Source organism: Bos javanicus, chromosome 18, assembly GCF_032452875.1.
Source record: "Bos javanicus breed banteng chromosome 18, ARS-OSU_banteng_1.0, whole genome shotgun sequence".
In the NCBI taxonomy this organism is placed as follows: domain Eukaryota; kingdom Metazoa; phylum Chordata; class Mammalia; order Artiodactyla; family Bovidae; genus Bos; species Bos javanicus.
In genome coordinates, this window is record NC_083885.1 from 59,296,919 (window position 1) to 59,315,105 (window position 18,187).

Sequence of the window (18,187 nt, forward strand, 5' to 3'; positions counted from 1 at the left end):
AACTCAAGGGTCTCAGGTTACAAACATTAAAGCTACTACTTACACCAATTATATTAATCAATACACTGCCAGGGACACAGCAGGTAAGGGATATGGAAACTTAGCAGCAAACATTGGCCCAACAAGTGAAAATCCCTTCACCAATACAATTTCTAATCAATCTTTTAACTACTCAAAAGAATCTGTGTTTAGACAGTTTAGGACATCTCCTGCCTCTCACAGTTGGGAGGCTCTGAACAATCACATGTGGCCGGAAAAACCTATTCAGGCAGGCTAGAGGATTTCCAAAGGAGTTTGTAGGTTAAACACTGTCACACCCAGGAATTATTAACTGGAGCTGTAAGCTAACTCTTTTTTCAGAGAGGTAGTGGGAGACAGCCCCCCGTAAAGTCAGAGGTGTATGTGAAAGCACAAAGCAGAAAGTAGGCAGACTCTGGTTTTGGGGGTAGATTGCTCGAGAATTTCCAGGGAGACTCCTGAGGCTTGATTCCGCCTTTGCGTATGCCAAGCCTCCTTCCTCATGACCTTTGTCATGGGTGGAGTTCCTCACGCTGGCTACCGGCAGTGATAGAATTCCAGTTGAGCTATTCCAGATCCTGAAAAGTGCTGCACTCAATATGCAATATGCACTCAATATGCAATATGCCGGCTCCCGGCATCCCAAGTGGCTATGCTTCCTTTCACCTTGCTTGCTTTCTCAGCTCCTCCAATTACTGGATGTGAGTGAAAGTCACTCAGTCCTGTCTGACTCTTGCGACCCCATGGCTGTAGTCCACGGAATTCTCCAGGTCTGGAGAATACTGGAGTGGGTTCCCTTCTCCAAGGGATCTTCCAAACCCAGGGATTGAACCCAGGTCTCCCTCATTGCCAGCGGATTCTTTACTAGCTGAGCCACGAGGGAAGCCCGATCACTAGGAGTCCCCTTTCTCACCCAGCAGGATATTGCTCTGTAAGCCAAGGTTCCAACTCTTGTATCCCCTTTGCGGGCTCTCTATGTGAACTGCCTCTCCACTGTCGCCCTCTTTGGGACCCCTGATTTACAGCCCCTCTAAGTGAAGGCTATAGAAGGGGTCGGCAGAGGATCAGATGGTTAGATAGCATCCCTGGACTCAATGAACATGAATTTGAGCAAACTCTGAGAGATACAGGGGTCGCAAAGACTCAGACTGAACAACACTACCGGGGTCCAGCCCCAGCAGGATTCAGGGGATTCGAAGGGGAGACGGCTTTGGCTATCAGGATATGATAGAATTAAAGATATAAAGAGTGGTTAAATAAGGATAGCTCAGTGAGAAAATTCAGTGGAGAAAAGAGGCTGAATAACTTGGTTTGTGTGAAAAGCTAATTAAATTCCAAGATAAGGAATTTGCGTCACCTACATAGGCTGCAGGCGTCCTCCCATTCTCCCAAAGGAGAGGAGACACTAAGGCCTCCCCGGTCAGATCTTAGAAGCCCAGGCATAATTAGTAGGCTTGACGAGCCTCCACGCTCCAGATGGGAATTCAGCCAGAAGGTGAGAGAAAGAATGACATGAGGAGACCAAGCTTTGGTGAACAAGGCCTGCACTTTATTTTCCAAAGTTGTTTTTATACCTTAAGTTGTGCATAGGGATAATGGGGGAAGGGGTAGAGTCAGCAGTAAGCCAGGCTTTCTTCCTGCAAACTTATCATATGCAAAAGTTTAGGTGAATTACATCATCTTCTGGCCAAGAGGCCTGTTAACATTTTAAGATCCTTTCTTCAGAAAACTTATTTTTCTCTAAAGGTGATTATTCTAAAGTCAGGCGCCACCCTTTGAAAGCATTAGATAAAGTTGCATTCCTATAGGGCAAAGGTGTGGTGGGCTATAATAAGAAAAGAATTAACTCAAGGGTCCAAGGTTACAAACATTAAAGCTACTACTTATATTCCTATATACCAATTCTATTAATCAATATACTCCCAGGGACACAGTAGGTAAGGGATATGGAAACTTAGCAGCAAACATTGGCCCAACAAGTGAAAAACCCTTCACCAATACAATTTCTAATCAATCTTTTAATTGTTCAGCGGAATCTGTATTTAGACAGTTTAGACATCTCATGCTTCTCACAGTTGGGAGGCTGTGAACAATCACATGTGGCCGGAAGAACCTGTTCAGACAGGCTAGAGGATTTCCAAAGGAGTTTGTAGGTTCAAACACTCTTGTCACGCACAGGAACTTTAGTAACTGGAACTGTAAATTAACTCTTTTTCAGAGAGAGGTGGTGGGGGACAGCCCCCCGTAAAGTCAGAGGTGTAGGTGACAGCACAAAGCAGTAAAGTAGGCAGACTCTGGTTTTGGGGGTAGATGCTTGAGAATTTCCAGGGGGACTCCTGAGGCTCGATCCCGCTTTTGCATATGCTGAGCCTCCTTCCTCATGACCTTTGCCATGGGCAGAGTTCCTCACGCTGCCTCCCAGCACAACACCTTCCTATTTTGCTCACCTTTAACTCTCTGGAGATCCTGCTTTTCTCTAAACTTCTGTCCTTGACTACCCGCAACCTTCAAGACTTCCTCTCTTTCATGTTACCGTCTCTTGGCAAGTTCCTCATCAACTCTCTTGTCATCGATTCTTCCTCAGGCTTTTTTCAGTTTCCTATTTCTCTCAAAGTGGATGTCTTTGCTTCTCATGACACCACACCCCACCCCACCCCACTATTTACGGGAATGGCTGCTGAATTAGAAGCCCTCCTCCTTCAAGAGCCAAATTCCAGCTGGTTGAATTTGGGATGGAAGAACCATGGGGGTCAAGTGGCTGGCCCAGGTCACCCACCCCGACACAGGATCAGGGGAAAGATCATTATGAAGACAACGCCCGAGGAGACACGGCCGCTGAGAGGGAGTGAGCCTCAGGAGCGGGGTGCACTCCCCAGAATCCCAGGACCTGGGAGAGGACGTGGCCTCCAGGGGCCGAGAAGGCGAGGCTGAGAACCACAGAGCGTAAATGCCCACCTCGTGGAAGAGAATTTTATGCGGTACAGATGGGACAGTAAATGGTTTTAAGATGGAAAGAGGTGCGAAACGCAGCGTTTCCGAGTTCCAAAAGCAGGAACCGGCTTCAGTGCAGGCTTTAAACCAAAAGGGAGGCGCCCCTTCACCGCTCACGGAGACGTCTGAATTTGCTGGGGTTGGTAGGGCGAGCCTGGGGATTTAGAGTCAGCAGAGACCCTCAGACCCGGGGTACCGAGGGAAGCCGAGTGAGAGCGGCACGTGCGACTAAGAGAGAAACTCACGCCGCGCTGCTGAGACAGCTGCACTGCTGGCTCTCCGCTTCCAGATGTGGGAAGCTGCGCGGGCCGGCAGTGAAACAGCGGGGGCAGCCTGGGGAAGCGGCCTAAATGGAGACAAGCTGTCAGGGTGCGGGTCGTGGAGGGAAGCCGGGTCTGCCCTGCACCATGGGAAGGTGAGGCGGGCGGGGCCGAACAATTCAATAGTGTAATCTCTGAGGAAGGTGACTGCAGGAAATTAAAAGATGTCTGCTTCCTGGAAGGGAAGTTAAAAAGCAAAGGTATCACATTGACAACAAAGGTCCCTATACTCAAAATAACGTAATGTTAGTCGCTCAGTCCGACTCTTTGCAACCCCATGGAGTCAGACTCCTCTGTCCGCCAGGCTCCTCTGTCCTGGGAATTCTCCAGGCAAGAATACTGGAGTGGGTGGCTATTTCCTTCTCCAGGGGATCTTCCTGACCTACGTATCAAATCATGTCTCCTACAATGCAAGCACATTCTTTACTGTCTGAGCCACCAGGGAAGCTCAGATATAATGTAAGTGCTATGGAAATAGTTGAGATGAGTGGCAAATTCAAGTTGTGTTTTTTGGAATATCATGGAATTTTTTCCCCAAATATTTTCCATGCTTCGATTGAATCCATGGATATGCAGATACGAAGGGTCCATTGTATTTTCTTCTCTCCAAATATCAAATTCCTAGCAAATATGTAATATCATATACAGTTTCAAATTAAATTCACGGGTTTTTTGTTTGATTTTGCTTTAACCTGTCACGTAACATACTGCCGTTGAGTCTCTGGATGTGGCATCTAACCAAAAACAGCTGCATATGGTAACCCTCTGTATGAGAGGTGTAAATAGGTAAGACGACATTTTTGTGGACTATTTTTAAAACATGATAAATGGCATTATCAACATTATTCATGACTTAAATATTATGTATACATTACAGATCATCTCCATTTCAACAATTATGTAAGGGGAACACTAGAAAATAAAAATTTTATAATGTTCTTATGCAGTGCTTAAGCAACTGAATGTTTTATCTGAAGAGCCTATGATATAAAAATTAGAATCAAATTTTTGCTTTTTGAATGCTGGTCCATAAAGAAGGCTGAACATAGAAGAATTCATGTTTTTGGACTGTGGTGCTGAAGAAGACTCTCGAGAGTCTCTTGGACAGCAAGGCGAGTCATCTAGGACCACCAATCCCTTGGGGCTGCTTTTAGGAGAACAGGAAGAACTCCATCTTGAGGCCTATCAGCCATCTTAAGACAGCAGGTAAACTGGGCCTGAACTTTGCCCAAGAATGAGGAAACCATCCTTAAAGTAAAACCAGGTCTCCTTGGAGACCTCTTTCTCCACAGATGGCAAAGATTGGAGTTAAGGTCAGGCTGCCCTGGTTAGATTAACAATGAAGATATCCCCCTTGAAGTATAATTACTGTTCCCCTTTAACCTTAATTGTTAGTTCTCCCCACACCTACAGGTTGTAAAACTAAATTATATACATCAAAAAAAAAAAGTTGCAAACATATAAACGCTCACTTAGTGAGGGGTATAAAACCGAATCTCTAGAAAATGTTGGGGTCCTTGTTCGGAGCTGATTCCCCTGGGACGTGCTGGCGTAATAAACCGTACTCTGCTTTCTTGAGTGTCCTCTGAGGTGTGCTTTGTGACTCTGGATTCTCATTTTTTCCATAACAAATCCTAAAGGAAATCAACCCTGAATATTCACTGGAAGGACTGATGCTGAATCTGAAGCTCCAATACTTTGGCTACCTGATGTGAAGAGCTGACTCATCGGAAAAGACCCTGATGCTGGGAAAGATGGAAAGCAGGCGGGAAAGAGGATGGGATGGTTGGATGTCATCACGGACTCGATGGACAGAAATTTGAGCAAGTTCTGGAGATGGTGAAGGGCAGGGAACCCTGCCTGCTGCAGTCCATAGGGTTGCCAAGAGTCTGACAGGACTGAGCGGCTTAACAATGACCCACTCTAGTATTCTTGCCTGGGAAATCCCATGGACACAGGAGCCTGGCGGGCTACAGACCCTGGGGATCTCAAAGAGATCTGAGTGAGCATTGCGACCATTTTATGTTTCTCTTTGATTCTAATGCTCATACAAGTAACCAGCATCACTGAAAATAATCTCCTAAAATGAAGTCTTTGTAGTCAGTTTGCTACCATGCTCATATAAAAAAGGACAGTAATATGCCTCCCTAACACTCGAAAAAGAACTTCAGCTCATCCCAAAGCTGAAATTCTAAACTAGTTCCTGAACACGTGATTTGATACTTATAAAATCATCAAGTGCCACGTCATAATTAAAATGACTTTTTCCTTTAAATTACTACGTATTTCGTGCACTGTATCTGTTACCTCAGGATCTTACATCAAGAGGAAATCAGACCCTGGGCCTCTCACAGCAACGGCTGAATTTATTTGGGCTAGAGGAAGGGGTCGGGGAATAGGGAGGTGAGAAGTGACTGGAGACTACGGATAGGGAGAAGAGGGGACCCCACAGGCGCAGCTTAACAACAAAAACAAAAACAAGTACCTGACATTTCCAATGGTCAACTGCACCTACCAAGTCTCAGCTTCGGGAATTGGCTGTAGAATTGCTTGCGTCCAGCGAGGACGCGAGACTCCTCAGCCATTGGTATCAGAAGAATGCCACAGCGAGGGGAGGGGCGTAGGACACACGCATGCGCCTGGGCGTGAGGGGCGGGGCGTAGGACACAGGCCTCCGCCTGGGAGTGTGAGGGGCCGAGCCAGCGGTGCCCAGCCAGGCCAAGAGGACACCTGCTGTGTTCTTCCTTTTGGTTCCCAGTTATCTTGTCAGGGTTTAGAAGTACATGAGGGTCTTTCCTGTCTTGTGTTGCATCATTGGTTCCTCATAACTGTAACAGTTTTAAAGTAAAAACTTAAAATTCTGTGGGATAATTGCATTGGAGAGTAAGGTTTCCTCTTAACAGGATTCCTGCTGATGAGACTGAAGCAGTTCAGTATGGGAACTGAAACCTGGTGTGGTGCCCAGGCTCGGGGTGGGAAGGGGTGGGAGGGGGTTGATGTGGGGTGGTGGCTGGACCCAGAAATATTCCTGCAATTAGAATTAATTTAAGCAGTTTAAGTAAACAAGAACTGGCTTTGTGTAGGGATGACAAGCTGGAATGTGAAACACACAACTCTTAGTAACACCTCATAGTAACACCTATAAGGAGAAAAATATCTTGACATTCCACTTCTTCAAAGATCAAGCTTATTAGTCACTGCAGCAGCCCAACGACAATGCACCCTGAGGGGAATGCAGGCTGGAGCAAAATAGGTACCATTCTGAGGTTACGACATAGTAGCCTTGGTAAATAAGGAAGAGCCTCTTGGGCCCATTGTCCTCCTCAGGAAGTCCAGGTAAGTTTAGGGGAGTCTCTCCTGGTTTTCCGATCTCCCAGTTATGGGGTGATGACCCCAAATTTTATTTTGCACGGTCAGTTCAGTTCAGTTCAGTCGCTCAGTCGTGTCCGACTCTTTGCGACCCCATGAATCCCAGCACACCAGGCCTCCCTGTCCATCACAAACTCCAGGAGTTCACTCAGACTCACGTCCATCGAGTCAGTCATGCCATCCAGCCATCTCATCCTCTTTCGTCCCCTTCTCCTCCTGCCTCCAATCCCTCCCAGCATCAGAGTCTTTTCCAATGAGTCAACTCTTCTCGTGAGGTGGCCGAAGTACTGGACTTTCAGCTTTAGCATCATTCCTTCCAAAGAAATCCCAGGGCTGATCTCCTTCAGAATGGACTGGTTGGATCTCCTTGCAGTCCAAGGGACTCTCAAGAGTCTTCTCCAACACCACAGTTCAAAAGTATCAATTCTTCGGCACTCAGCCTTCTTCACAGTCCAACTCTCACATCCATACATGACCATAGGAAAAACCATAGCGTTGACTAGATAGACCTTTGTTGGCAAAGTAATGTCTCTGCTTTTGAATATGCTATCTAGGTTGGTCATAACTTTCCTTCCAAGGAGTAAGCGTCTTTTAATTTCATGGCTGCAGTCACCATCTGTAGTGATTTTGGAGCCCCCCAAAATAAAGTCTGACACTGTTTCCACTGTTTGGCATTCTATTTCCCATGAAGTGATGGGACCAGATGCCATGATCTTCGTTTTCTGAATGTTGAGCTTTAAGCCAACTTCACTCTCCACTTTCACTTTCATCAAGAGGCTTTTGAGTTCCTCTTCATTTTCTGCCATAAGGGTGGTGTCATCTGCATATCTGAGGTTATTGATATTTCTCCCAGCCATCTTGATTCCAGCTTGTGCTTCTTCCAGCCCAGCATTTCTCATGATGTACTCTGCATAGAAGTTAAATAAGCAGGGTGACAATATACAGCCTTGATGTACTCCTTTTCCTATTTGGAACCAGTCTGTTGTTCCATGTTCAGTTCTAACTGTTGCTTCCTGACCTGCATACAAATTTCTCAAGAGGCAGATCATTAACAGTTAAAAGACACAGGAGGATCCTGGTTGAAAGATACTGGGATTTGCTCAGTGACACTTCCCTGGTGGTCCTGTGATAAAGAATCCACCTGCCAATGCATGGGACACAGGTTTGATGCCTGGTCTGGGAGGATACCATGTGCCTTGGAGCAACTAAGCCTGAGCAACACAAGTACTGAGCCTGTGCTCTAAAGCTTGTGCTCTGCAACAAGAGTAGCTACAGCAGTGAGAAGCCAGCATAGCAATTAAAGTAGTTCCTGCTTGCTGCAACCAGAGAAAGCCCACGTGCAGCAAAAAAGACTAAGCACAGCTGAAAGAAAAAAAGACATTGAGTGATCTGGACTGACCAAAACAAGGAGATTCAGAATGCTAGTCTCCAATCAAACACCAGCCACATTTATGTATTTTATGTACAGAATTTATAGCCCCTGCTCACCACAAGGAGAGAAAAGCCAGGGGCACAGTGAAGACCCAGCATGGCCAAAAATAAATTTTAAAAGTTATTAAAGAAGAGAGAAAAAATTTCCTGTAATGAGAACTGCATTCTTCTGTATAGAAACTGTTTCTGTTCCATGCTTATGATGCTTATGATGACGTAGCTACAAATACTTTTGAGAAAAACTTGTTTACATCATAATATGTCATATATATATAACATCATAAGTGAATACTTCCTCAACGTAATGGAATGTCAAAAATTACTAGATGATCACTTGACAGTAATTAGGCAGTTTTAGTTTTTATTTAAAAATTATATATTCTCTCTTTTCTTTGCTGTCTGTTTCCAAAAGCTCCGTCAGATGTAGACAACAAAGCAGACTACAAAATAACATCTTGAGAGGACATTACAATTTATTTTCACAGAAATTATCACCAACTTTGCACTATTTATAAATATTTCTATGTGTATTAACTGACTGAACTCAAGTCCTAAAGGAACTTTCTTCATGTTTATAGGGCAGCTACTATGTTCCCTGTCATTGTCTTATGTGCATTTTCACATTACAAAAGTCTCAAAACAACCCAGCAACTTATGTATTTGTTAGTGTGAGGTAGAGAAGAAATGTAATTTAAACTTTAAATCTCAGTCACAACATGTGGACAGAAAAAATAACGCTAAGGAAAAACTTGAAAAAACAAAAGAAATAGGGTAGCATGATTTGAGAAAATCGCATTGAAACATATATATTACCATATGTAAAATAGATAGCCAGTGGGAGTTTGATATATGACTGGGCATCTAGAGCCACTGCTCTGTGACAACTTGGAGGGATAGGGTGGGGAAGGAGGGAGGGGACACAGGAATGCCTATGGCCGATTCATGTTGAGGAATGGCAAAACCCATCACAATATTAAAAAAAAAACCTCAAGAAAAAGGAAATTCTACTACAGCTGACAATGAACTATGGAGGATATTTATTAATTCTATAATGTTACATCAACATTTTAATACGCTTTGGAAAACTGGACTTCTATTTAGTATTAATATTAAATATTTCTAAACATTACTGTTCATTAGGCTAATGTAAAAATGTCCTAGGCAATAGATAGTAAATAGTAATTTTTCTGTTTAGCAAAACAGATAAATAGTAATTTACTACCATCTTCAACAACCATATAGAACAATGGAACATATCTGTACAGCAGGAAAAGGAATGTAACAAATTCATAGCATGAGTAAACATTCAGTGTTTTGTTAAATAGTCTCACTGTGGTTTCTCCAATGTTTGACAACTGATACCTTTAGACTTTACAGCCAACTGCTTCCTATGCTGCCTATCTGGGCAGGCTGAGATATTCCCGTCAGGTTGGAAGTCTACAGTGCTCCAACTAGAAAGCTTCATCAGTTAACAAACATTCTCATAACATATCATCTGTCCCAGTATCCAAACTAAACTTTGGGTTTGGTTCCATCTTGTGCTTTCAGTGACTTCAAAGTAACAACAACAACAAAAAATGTTGGGGATTGAATGTATGAAATTTCTAGTTTATCAAACAAACAAAAAAATACCACCATGTAGTCTGCATTCTCAATGATTTCTGGGACTTCCCTGGTGACTCAGGGATAAGTAATCGGCCTGCCAATGCAGGAGACGAGGGGTCAATGCCTAGTCCAGGAAATTCCCACATGCTGTGGAGCCACTAAGCCCCTGAGCCACAACTGTTCAGCCAATAATAAATAAATAATCACAAATAAGTTATTTCAGAATTCTCCAACGTCAAAAAGAGATACCACTTTTAACCTTAGTTCTGAAGTTTATTTCCTAATAGTTTACATGTTTATTTTTCTGTTTTCACTTCATGTAAATCAGGCACATACTATTGGTTTTATTGGGAACAAAAGAGGACATTGGGAAATATCATACAGGAACATCCATAAACAGGGGAGTAGGTTTTAGGGGGCCAGAGTCTATAAAATCTCCACTATGGACAGAGTATGGAGAGAATAACTCAAGTGCAAATTATTAGTATATAATCCCCAAATTAACTATTCTTTGGTTTCACCATGAAAAGAAACTCTAATAGATTCTTCCAACCTTGAGAGTCTTTGGGGCATTACTAAGTTCTGTTATGAAGAACTGAAATCGGATAAAACTGTGTTATTTGAAGAAAAATGATTGTTGTGAATAAAGAAATACTGATTATATGAATGCAGGTAACTCCTTCAAAACACTGATTTTTCACAGGACATTCCTGGTGGGCACAGGAATTCCAGGTTAAGAACCTGCCTTGCAACAAAGGGGACTCAATCCTTGTTCAATCCTTGGTTGGGGATGTAAGATCCCACATGCAGCAGAGCAACTAAGCCCAGGTACCGCAAAGACAGAGCCGGCATACTCCAGAGCCCCCTGCCAGGATGAAAGGTCCTGCGTGATGCAAAAGAGATCTCGTGATCCACAACTAAGGCCCACTGGAGTCAAATAAATAAATATTTTTTAAAATATACTGATTCTGCTTCTTTGGGGTATATAATCAGAAGTGAGACTCTGAGATCCTATGCATGTTCTCTTTTTAATATTTGAGGAACCTCTGTACTGTTTTCCATGTACTATTTACATTCCCACCAACCATTCACAAGAGTTCCTGTTTATCTGTATTGTGCAAGTATGCGGCACATGCACGTGGTTTGGAAAGACATGGAGAGAACCCCACTGCACTGGCAGCAAGAAATAGCAGCTGCATCATCTCCAGAATAAGCCTTTGTACTACAGGTTGCTATGGAGCTGATGGTCCTCGGAGTCTACGAATAATCCTTCCCTGTGCCCGTGAGCTAAGTCACTTCAGTCATGTCTGGCTCTTTGCGACCCTATGGACTGTAGTCCACCAGACTCCTCTGCCCATGGAGTAGGTTGCCATACCCTCCTCCCGACTCAGGGATCAAACCCATGTCTCTTATGTCTCCTGCATTGGCAGGTGATTCTTTATCACTAGCACCACCTGGGGAGCCCGATCTTTCCTTACATCCTGAGATTTAATGGCCCCTCCCTAATGAAATCCCTCTGCCATCAAAGTTTAGCACCATTTTCCTTCTAGGTTGAAAGACCCTTATGAAATTTCATCTGGTTCAACACACTCTCCACACATTCAGTAATAATCCATCCATCATGCTGTGCAATCCTCAAAAAGATGCCAAGGTTTAACAACTCATGCATTTGTGATGGAATAATACACATGAAGGTGCCCGAGAAGCAAACCGGATTCAAGACAGCTTCTTATCAGTCACAGTGACCTCAGCCAGCCCAAAAACTGTCATCTCTGAACTCCAATAATAAAAAGAAATGTGTATGCTGATGCACATGTCCCAGTGAGACTTCAACAACTTCCAAAGATACACTCCAAGGTCTTTTTCCCCTTCCAAATCCATCAGAAACCTTCTTCATTACAACTCAAAATAACAGAGAACACTAAAAGTAACCAACATTATCATCTCCGGGATTTTACCAACAGTATTTTAAGGTTGCATAGTGATTCTTGCCCTTCCAAAAGACATCACAAAATCCACTCCATGGAGTCAATGCTGTGGGGAACCTTCTGGATCCCACCTCCAGGACCAACGCACCCATCCCTCCCTGTGGGCTCAGCTCAGGCCTTGATTCTAACACACTGCAGGGTAACAGTCCTCTTCCCAGTTCCACTTCCTTCCTTCCTCCACAGGTGTGATCATGACCTTCCCAATCAACCAACGCAGACAAACCTCAGTCACAGTGTCTGTGTCCCAAGTAAATTGAGCTAAGACACTATGGCATGCCCACCCTTCCAGGCAACCCACAATTAGCCATCAGCCCACATCCAGGTCCTCCAGTCAAAACTGAGACCACCCTTGTCAACAGTTCCACACAACGTGATCCCACAACTGTTGCAGGGAAGAGCCAATTCTGATTCCAAGTTGGAACGGTTTCTTTGCCTTGCTTCTCACTGCTGTGGTTATTGTAATCATCCATAATGGCTGGCCTCAGAGGACCCTACCTCTTGGCCTGACTGTTAACCTAAAGTGCCTTTGTTGAGCTCACAGGGAGATACTCTGACCTCCTAACCTGTGAATGGCTGCAGGAAAGAAGAGATGAACACAGAAGGGGGCTGAGCAGGGCCGAGCGAGCAGGGCACACCTTCCTGCTTGTTCCTCCGTTTGGTTCCAGAGGTCTCTTGTCAGAGTTAAGTAGTACTTGAGGGTTCCTCACGTCTCATATTGCACCATTGATTGCTCATTGGTTTAAGTAACTGTAACACTTTTAATAAAACCTTAAAATTCTGTGGGATAATCACAATGGAAAGAAAGGTTTTGACATAACATTTGGAGTCCTGCATGTCCGACAACAGAGGATGAGATGGTTGGATGGGATCACCGACACAATGAGTTTGAGTAAACTCTGGGAATTGGTGATGGACAGGGAGGCCTGGCGTGCTGCAGTCCATGGTGTCACAAAGAGTCGGACATGACTGAGCGACTGAACCAAACTGTACGTGGAGTCCTGCTGTTGAGGCGGAAGTGATTCAGAGGCCTGGGAACTGAAACCTGGTCTGGTGGCCAGGTTGGGGTTGGGTGGGGGTTGATGTGGGGTGCTGGTGGGGTGGGGCTGGATGTGGGGTGCTGGCTGGACCCAGGAATATTCCTGCAATTAGAATTTAAGCAGTTTAAGTAAACAAGAACTGGCTGTATGTAGGGATTACAAGCTAGAATGTGAAACACACAACTCTTAGAAAGGGCTACTTCATACTAACACTTCTAAGGAGAAAAATGTCTCGACATTCCACTTCTTCAAGGATCAAGCTTATTAGTCACTGCAGTGACCCAGCGAAAGTGCACCCTGAGGGCAAAGCAGGATTGAGAAAAGCAGGCACCCTACTGTGCTTTGGACATTCTGGCCTTGGTATTTCAGGAAGGGTCTCTTGGGTCCATCCACCTCTTCAGCAAGTCCAGAGAAGTTTGGGGGAGTCTCTCCTGGTTTTCAGGTTATTGTTTGATGACCCCAATTTTGTTTGGCAGTGTTTTAACATGCATAGCACCCAGTTAAAAGACACTGAGTAGAACTTCCCTGGTGGTCTAGTGGTAAATAATCCACCTCCCAATGCATAGGACCCGGGTTTGATCCCTGGTCTGAGAGGATACCACATGCCTCGGAGCAACTAAGCCCGTGCAACACAAGTACTGAGCCTGTGCTCTACAGCCTGTGCTCTGCAACAACAAACAGTAGCCACAGCAATGAGAAGCCTGCATACAAGAAACTAGAAAGTTGCTTCTCCTTGCTACAACTAGAGAAAGCCCACATGCAGTAAAAAGAGGCTCAGCACGGCCAAAAAAAAAAAAAAGACTGAGTCCTCTGGACTGACCAAAAGAAGCATCAAAACGCCAGTCTCCAACCATACCCCAGCCAAGTTTGTGTGGAGAATTCATAGCCCAATTACTGCAAAAAGAGAAAGAAGCCAGCACAATGTAGACTTAGCATAGCCAAAAATAAATTTTAAAGATTATTAAAGAGAGAAAAAAAGTTTTAATGAGAAATGCACTCTTCTTTATAAAAGTTTCTTTTCCATGCTTATGATGACAAAGCTTAAAATACTTACATGAGAAAAACTTGTTTACATCATAATATATAATACTTAAGTCAGTACTTCAATGTAATGGAATGTCAAATTACTATATGATCACTTGACGGTAATTAGGCAATTTACTTCTTGTTGAAAATTGTAATATATTTTCTCTTATTTTTTGTTGTCTGTTTCTGAAAGATCTGTCAGTTGTGGACAACAAAGCATATTGTAAAATATAAAGTCTTAAGAAGACATTAGAATTTATTTTCATCAAAATTATCAACTTGGCGATATTTATAAATATTCCTATGTGTATTATGTGACTGAACTCAAATTGTAAAGGAACTGTCTTTCTTTACATTTACAGGGCACCTACTATGTTCCCTGTAATTGTCTACGCGTGCATTTTAATGTTACAAAAGTCTCAAAATAACCCACTGACTTATGTATTTGTTAGTGTAAGGCAGAAAGGAAATGTAAATTAAACATTAAATCTGGGTCATAACATGTGGATTGAAAAAGTAACGCTAAGGAAAAACTATTGAAAAAAAACAAAAGAAATAGGATGGCAGGATTTAAGAGATTACCACTGAAACATATATATTACCATATGTAAAAGAGCCAGTGGGAGTTTGATGAATGAGCGAGTGCTCTGGGACAATCTGGAGGAATACGGTGGTGAGAGAGGTGGGTTCAGGAGGGAGGGGACATATGTACACCTATGGCCTATTCATGTTGATGTACAGCAAAAACCATCACAATATTGAAAAAACAAAAAAAACAATTAAGTGATGGTGAGTTAGGCCTGAACACAGAATCAAAGCATTCCCACACCTAACACATTTGTGTAGTTTTCCTCCAGTTTGAATTTTCTGGGGGTCAAAAAGTTGATATATTTTACCACATTCTCTACATGTCTAAGTTTTCACTGCCGTATGGAGTCTCAGATGATCTGCAACGTCATTCCTTGTGACTGAAGGGTTTGCCACATAATAACATTTATGTGGTTTCTCTCCTGTATGAACTGCCTAATGTGCAGTTAATGCTGAACATGCACTAGAAACTGCCACATTCATTTCACTTGTATCTTTTCTATGCAGTATGAATTCTCTGAATTATAAGGCCTGAGCACTGACTAAAGGCTTTGTCACACTCATGACATTTGCACTAAAATGTTTCTCACAACTGTCATATTTCTAATGTTTCTCACAACTGTCACATTTCTAATGTTTCTCTCTAGTATGAATTCTCTGATGGTTTCTAAGTTCATCATTTCAAATAAAGCACTAACCATATACATCATATTTATATGATTTCTCTCCTGTCTGAACTGCCTGATGATGAGTTATGGATGACTGTGCCTAGATGGTTTGTCAAAATTTTTATATTTCTGAGGTTCTCTCCAGTATGAATTCTCTGATGAACTGCAAGGTTTGCATTCACACTGAAAGCCCTGCCACATATACCTCATTTATATGGTTTCTCTCCAATATGAACTCTCTGATGAAAACCAAGTTTTCCAGTATGACTAAATGCCTTGCCACATACATCACATTTATATGGTTTCTCTCCAGTATGAACACTCCGATGAACAGCAAGGTTTGAACTTACTCTGAAAGCCTTGCTACATATATCACATTTATATGGTTTCTCTCCAGTATGAAGTCTCTGATGAACAGTAAGGTTGGCAGTATGACTAAATGCCTTGTCACATACATTGCATTTGTATGGCTTCTTTCCAGTATGAATTCTCTGATGAAGTTCAAGTCTTGTAGTTTGATTAAAGGCCTTGCCACACACATCACATTTATATGGTTTCTCTCCAGTATGAATTCTCCGATGAACTGCAAGGTTTGAAGTTTGACTAAAGGCTCTGCCACAAATATGGTATTTATGTGGTTTCTCTCCTGTATGGAATCTCTGATGAACTGCAAGCTTTGCAGCTTCATTAAAGGCCATGCCACATATATCACATTTATATGGTTTCTCCCCAGTATGAAGTCTGCGATGAATAGTAAGGTTTGCAGTATGACTAAACGCCTTGCGACATACATTGCATTTGTATGGCTTCTTTCCAGTATGAATTCTCTGATGAACTGCAAGGTTTGAAGTTTGACTAAAGGCCTTGCCACATACATCACATTTATATGGTTTCTCTCTCATATGATATCGCCAATGAATTACAAATTTTGTAGCTTGATTAAAGGCCTTGCCACATACATCACATTTATGTGGTTTCTCTCCAGTATAAATTCTCCAATGCATTGCAACTTTTGTGGTTTGATTAAAAGCCTTGTCGCATATGTTCTCCTCTAGGAGTTTTATAGTTTCTGGTCTTACGTTGAGATCTTTAATCCATTTTGAATTTATTTTTGTGTATGGTGCTAGAAAGTGTTCTAGTTTCATTCTTTTATGAGTGGTTGACCAGTTTTCCCAGCACCATTTGTTAAAGAGACTCTCTTTAATCCATTGTATATTCTTGCCTCCTTTGTCAAAGACAAGGTGTCCATATGTGCATGGATTTATCTCTGGGCTTTCTATTTTGTTCCATTGATCAATATTTCTGTCTTTGTGCCAGTACCATACTGTCTTGATGGAAGCAACCTAGATACCCATCAGCAGATGAAGGGATAAGAAAGCTGTGGTACATATACACAATGGAGTATTACTCAGCCATTAAAAAGAATGCATTTGAATCAGTTCTAATGAGATGGATGAAACTGGAACCTATTATACAGAGTGAAGTAAGCCAGAAAGAAAAACAGCAATACAGTATACTAACGCATATATATGGAATTTAGAAAGATGGTAACAATAACCCTGTGTACGAGACAGCAAAAGAGACACTGATGTATAGATTAGTCTTATGGACTCTGTGGGAGAGGGAGAGGGTGGGGAGATTTGGGAGAATGGCATTGAAACATGTATATCATGTATGAAACGAGTCACCAGTCCAGGTTCGATGCACGATACTGGATGCTTGGGGCTGGTGCACTGGGATGATCCAGAGGGAGGGTATGGGGAGGGAGGAGAGTTCAGGATGGGGAACACAGGTATACCTGTGGCGGATTCATTTCGATATTTGGCAAAACTAATACAATATTGTAAAGTTAAAAAAAAAAAAAAAGCCTTATCGCACACATCGCATTTATATGGTTTTCCTCCTGTATGGATTCTTTGATGTCTAGTGAGTTCTGAGTCCTGAAGAAAGGTTATGTCACACTCATTACATTTGTAAGGTCTTTTCTTTTGTGGTTCATGGTCTGGTAACAGTTCTGAAGGATGCATAACAGCATTTTCATGTTTATGAGAAAAGCCTTTGCAGACATTACGAGTTCTCTGAGACAATAAACCTGAGGTGCTGACGTTTGTCACAACTTGACTACATTCAAAAATTATCCCTTCAGATTGTACCATCTGCAATTCATCCTGAAAGGTTGATCCATGCCTTTCAAAAGGTCTATTTCCTGCATCACTTCTACTATGATGATCTCTTCCATCAGTGAGGTTTTGTTATGGGATGTAGACAATCCTTTGTCATTTCTTTCATCATCTGTCCACAAACAATCAAAGTCATGTATATTTTCCTGGATCTTCCTGAGGCGAAAATCTTTGATTTCAAGGCTTTCAGCTCTTCCAAACATCACTCTTTGAAAAATTTCCCTTTTACCACTGTTTGCTTTTGCTTGTAATTTCTTGGTCATATGTATATGAGACATATCTATAAGACATAAAGAACCACAGGTATTCTATTAGTTACAATTCATAAATAAATTATTTCTTATCAAACACATGATATTATACCAAAAGTCATATCCATCCTGAACAGAATTACGAATCTTCGCAATGATGATCTTAAAACTATAGAACACTAAAGGAATAGAACTCTTTAAAAAAAGAGTGATCATATGTAATTCAAATTAACTTTAGGGTAATGTAGTTTCAAACACAATCAGAAAACATTCATTTTATGCAAACTCATGTCAGTTTGCAAAGAAAACGTATTTTCCCACCATGACCTCAAAGCTCATCCTACTTTGTACTAAACATGCTGCTGTCTCATAATTGAGGAGAAACTAATGGTATATTGTACATACTTTATGCATATTTATACATATTTAAATGGTAAAGAACATACAGGACTATAGAGGTGACTCAGTGGTAAAGAAACTGCCGGCCAATGCAGAAGACACGGCACAGTGGGATATAATCCCTGGGTGGGAAAATCCCCTGGAGCAGGAAATCACAACCGAGTGCACTATTCTTGCCTGAAAAAAATTCCATGGATAGGAAAGCTTGGTGGCCTACAGTCCATGAGATCACAAAGAGTCAGACAGGACTGAGCAACTGAGCAAACAAGCATCAATCAGGCAACACATTGGAATGGTAAACAATGCAAAAGAAGCA

The 18,187-nt window shown here is 42.4% G+C and overlaps 1 protein-coding gene across 5 annotated transcripts in view; it reads right to left on the bottom strand.

Annotated features, from left to right (window-relative positions):
- Positions 1–9,143: 9,143 nt before the first annotated feature.
- The window catches only part of LOC133229653 (zinc finger protein 239-like), a 263,424-nt gene continuing 254,380 nt past the window's right edge, over positions 9,144–18,187 (bottom strand). For 4 of the 5 annotated variants that reach the window (XM_061386248.1, XM_061386246.1, XM_061386249.1 and 1 more), the window contains one exon: positions 9,144–17,501. In XM_061386248.1, coding sequence (XP_061242232.1) covers positions 15,248–16,186 — 939 coding nt within the window. In that variant the 5' untranslated portion in view covers positions 16,187–17,501 and the 3' untranslated portion in view covers positions 9,144–15,247. The remainder of the gene's footprint in view (positions 17,502–18,187) is intronic. The other variant, XM_061386251.1, reaches the window with a different exon arrangement.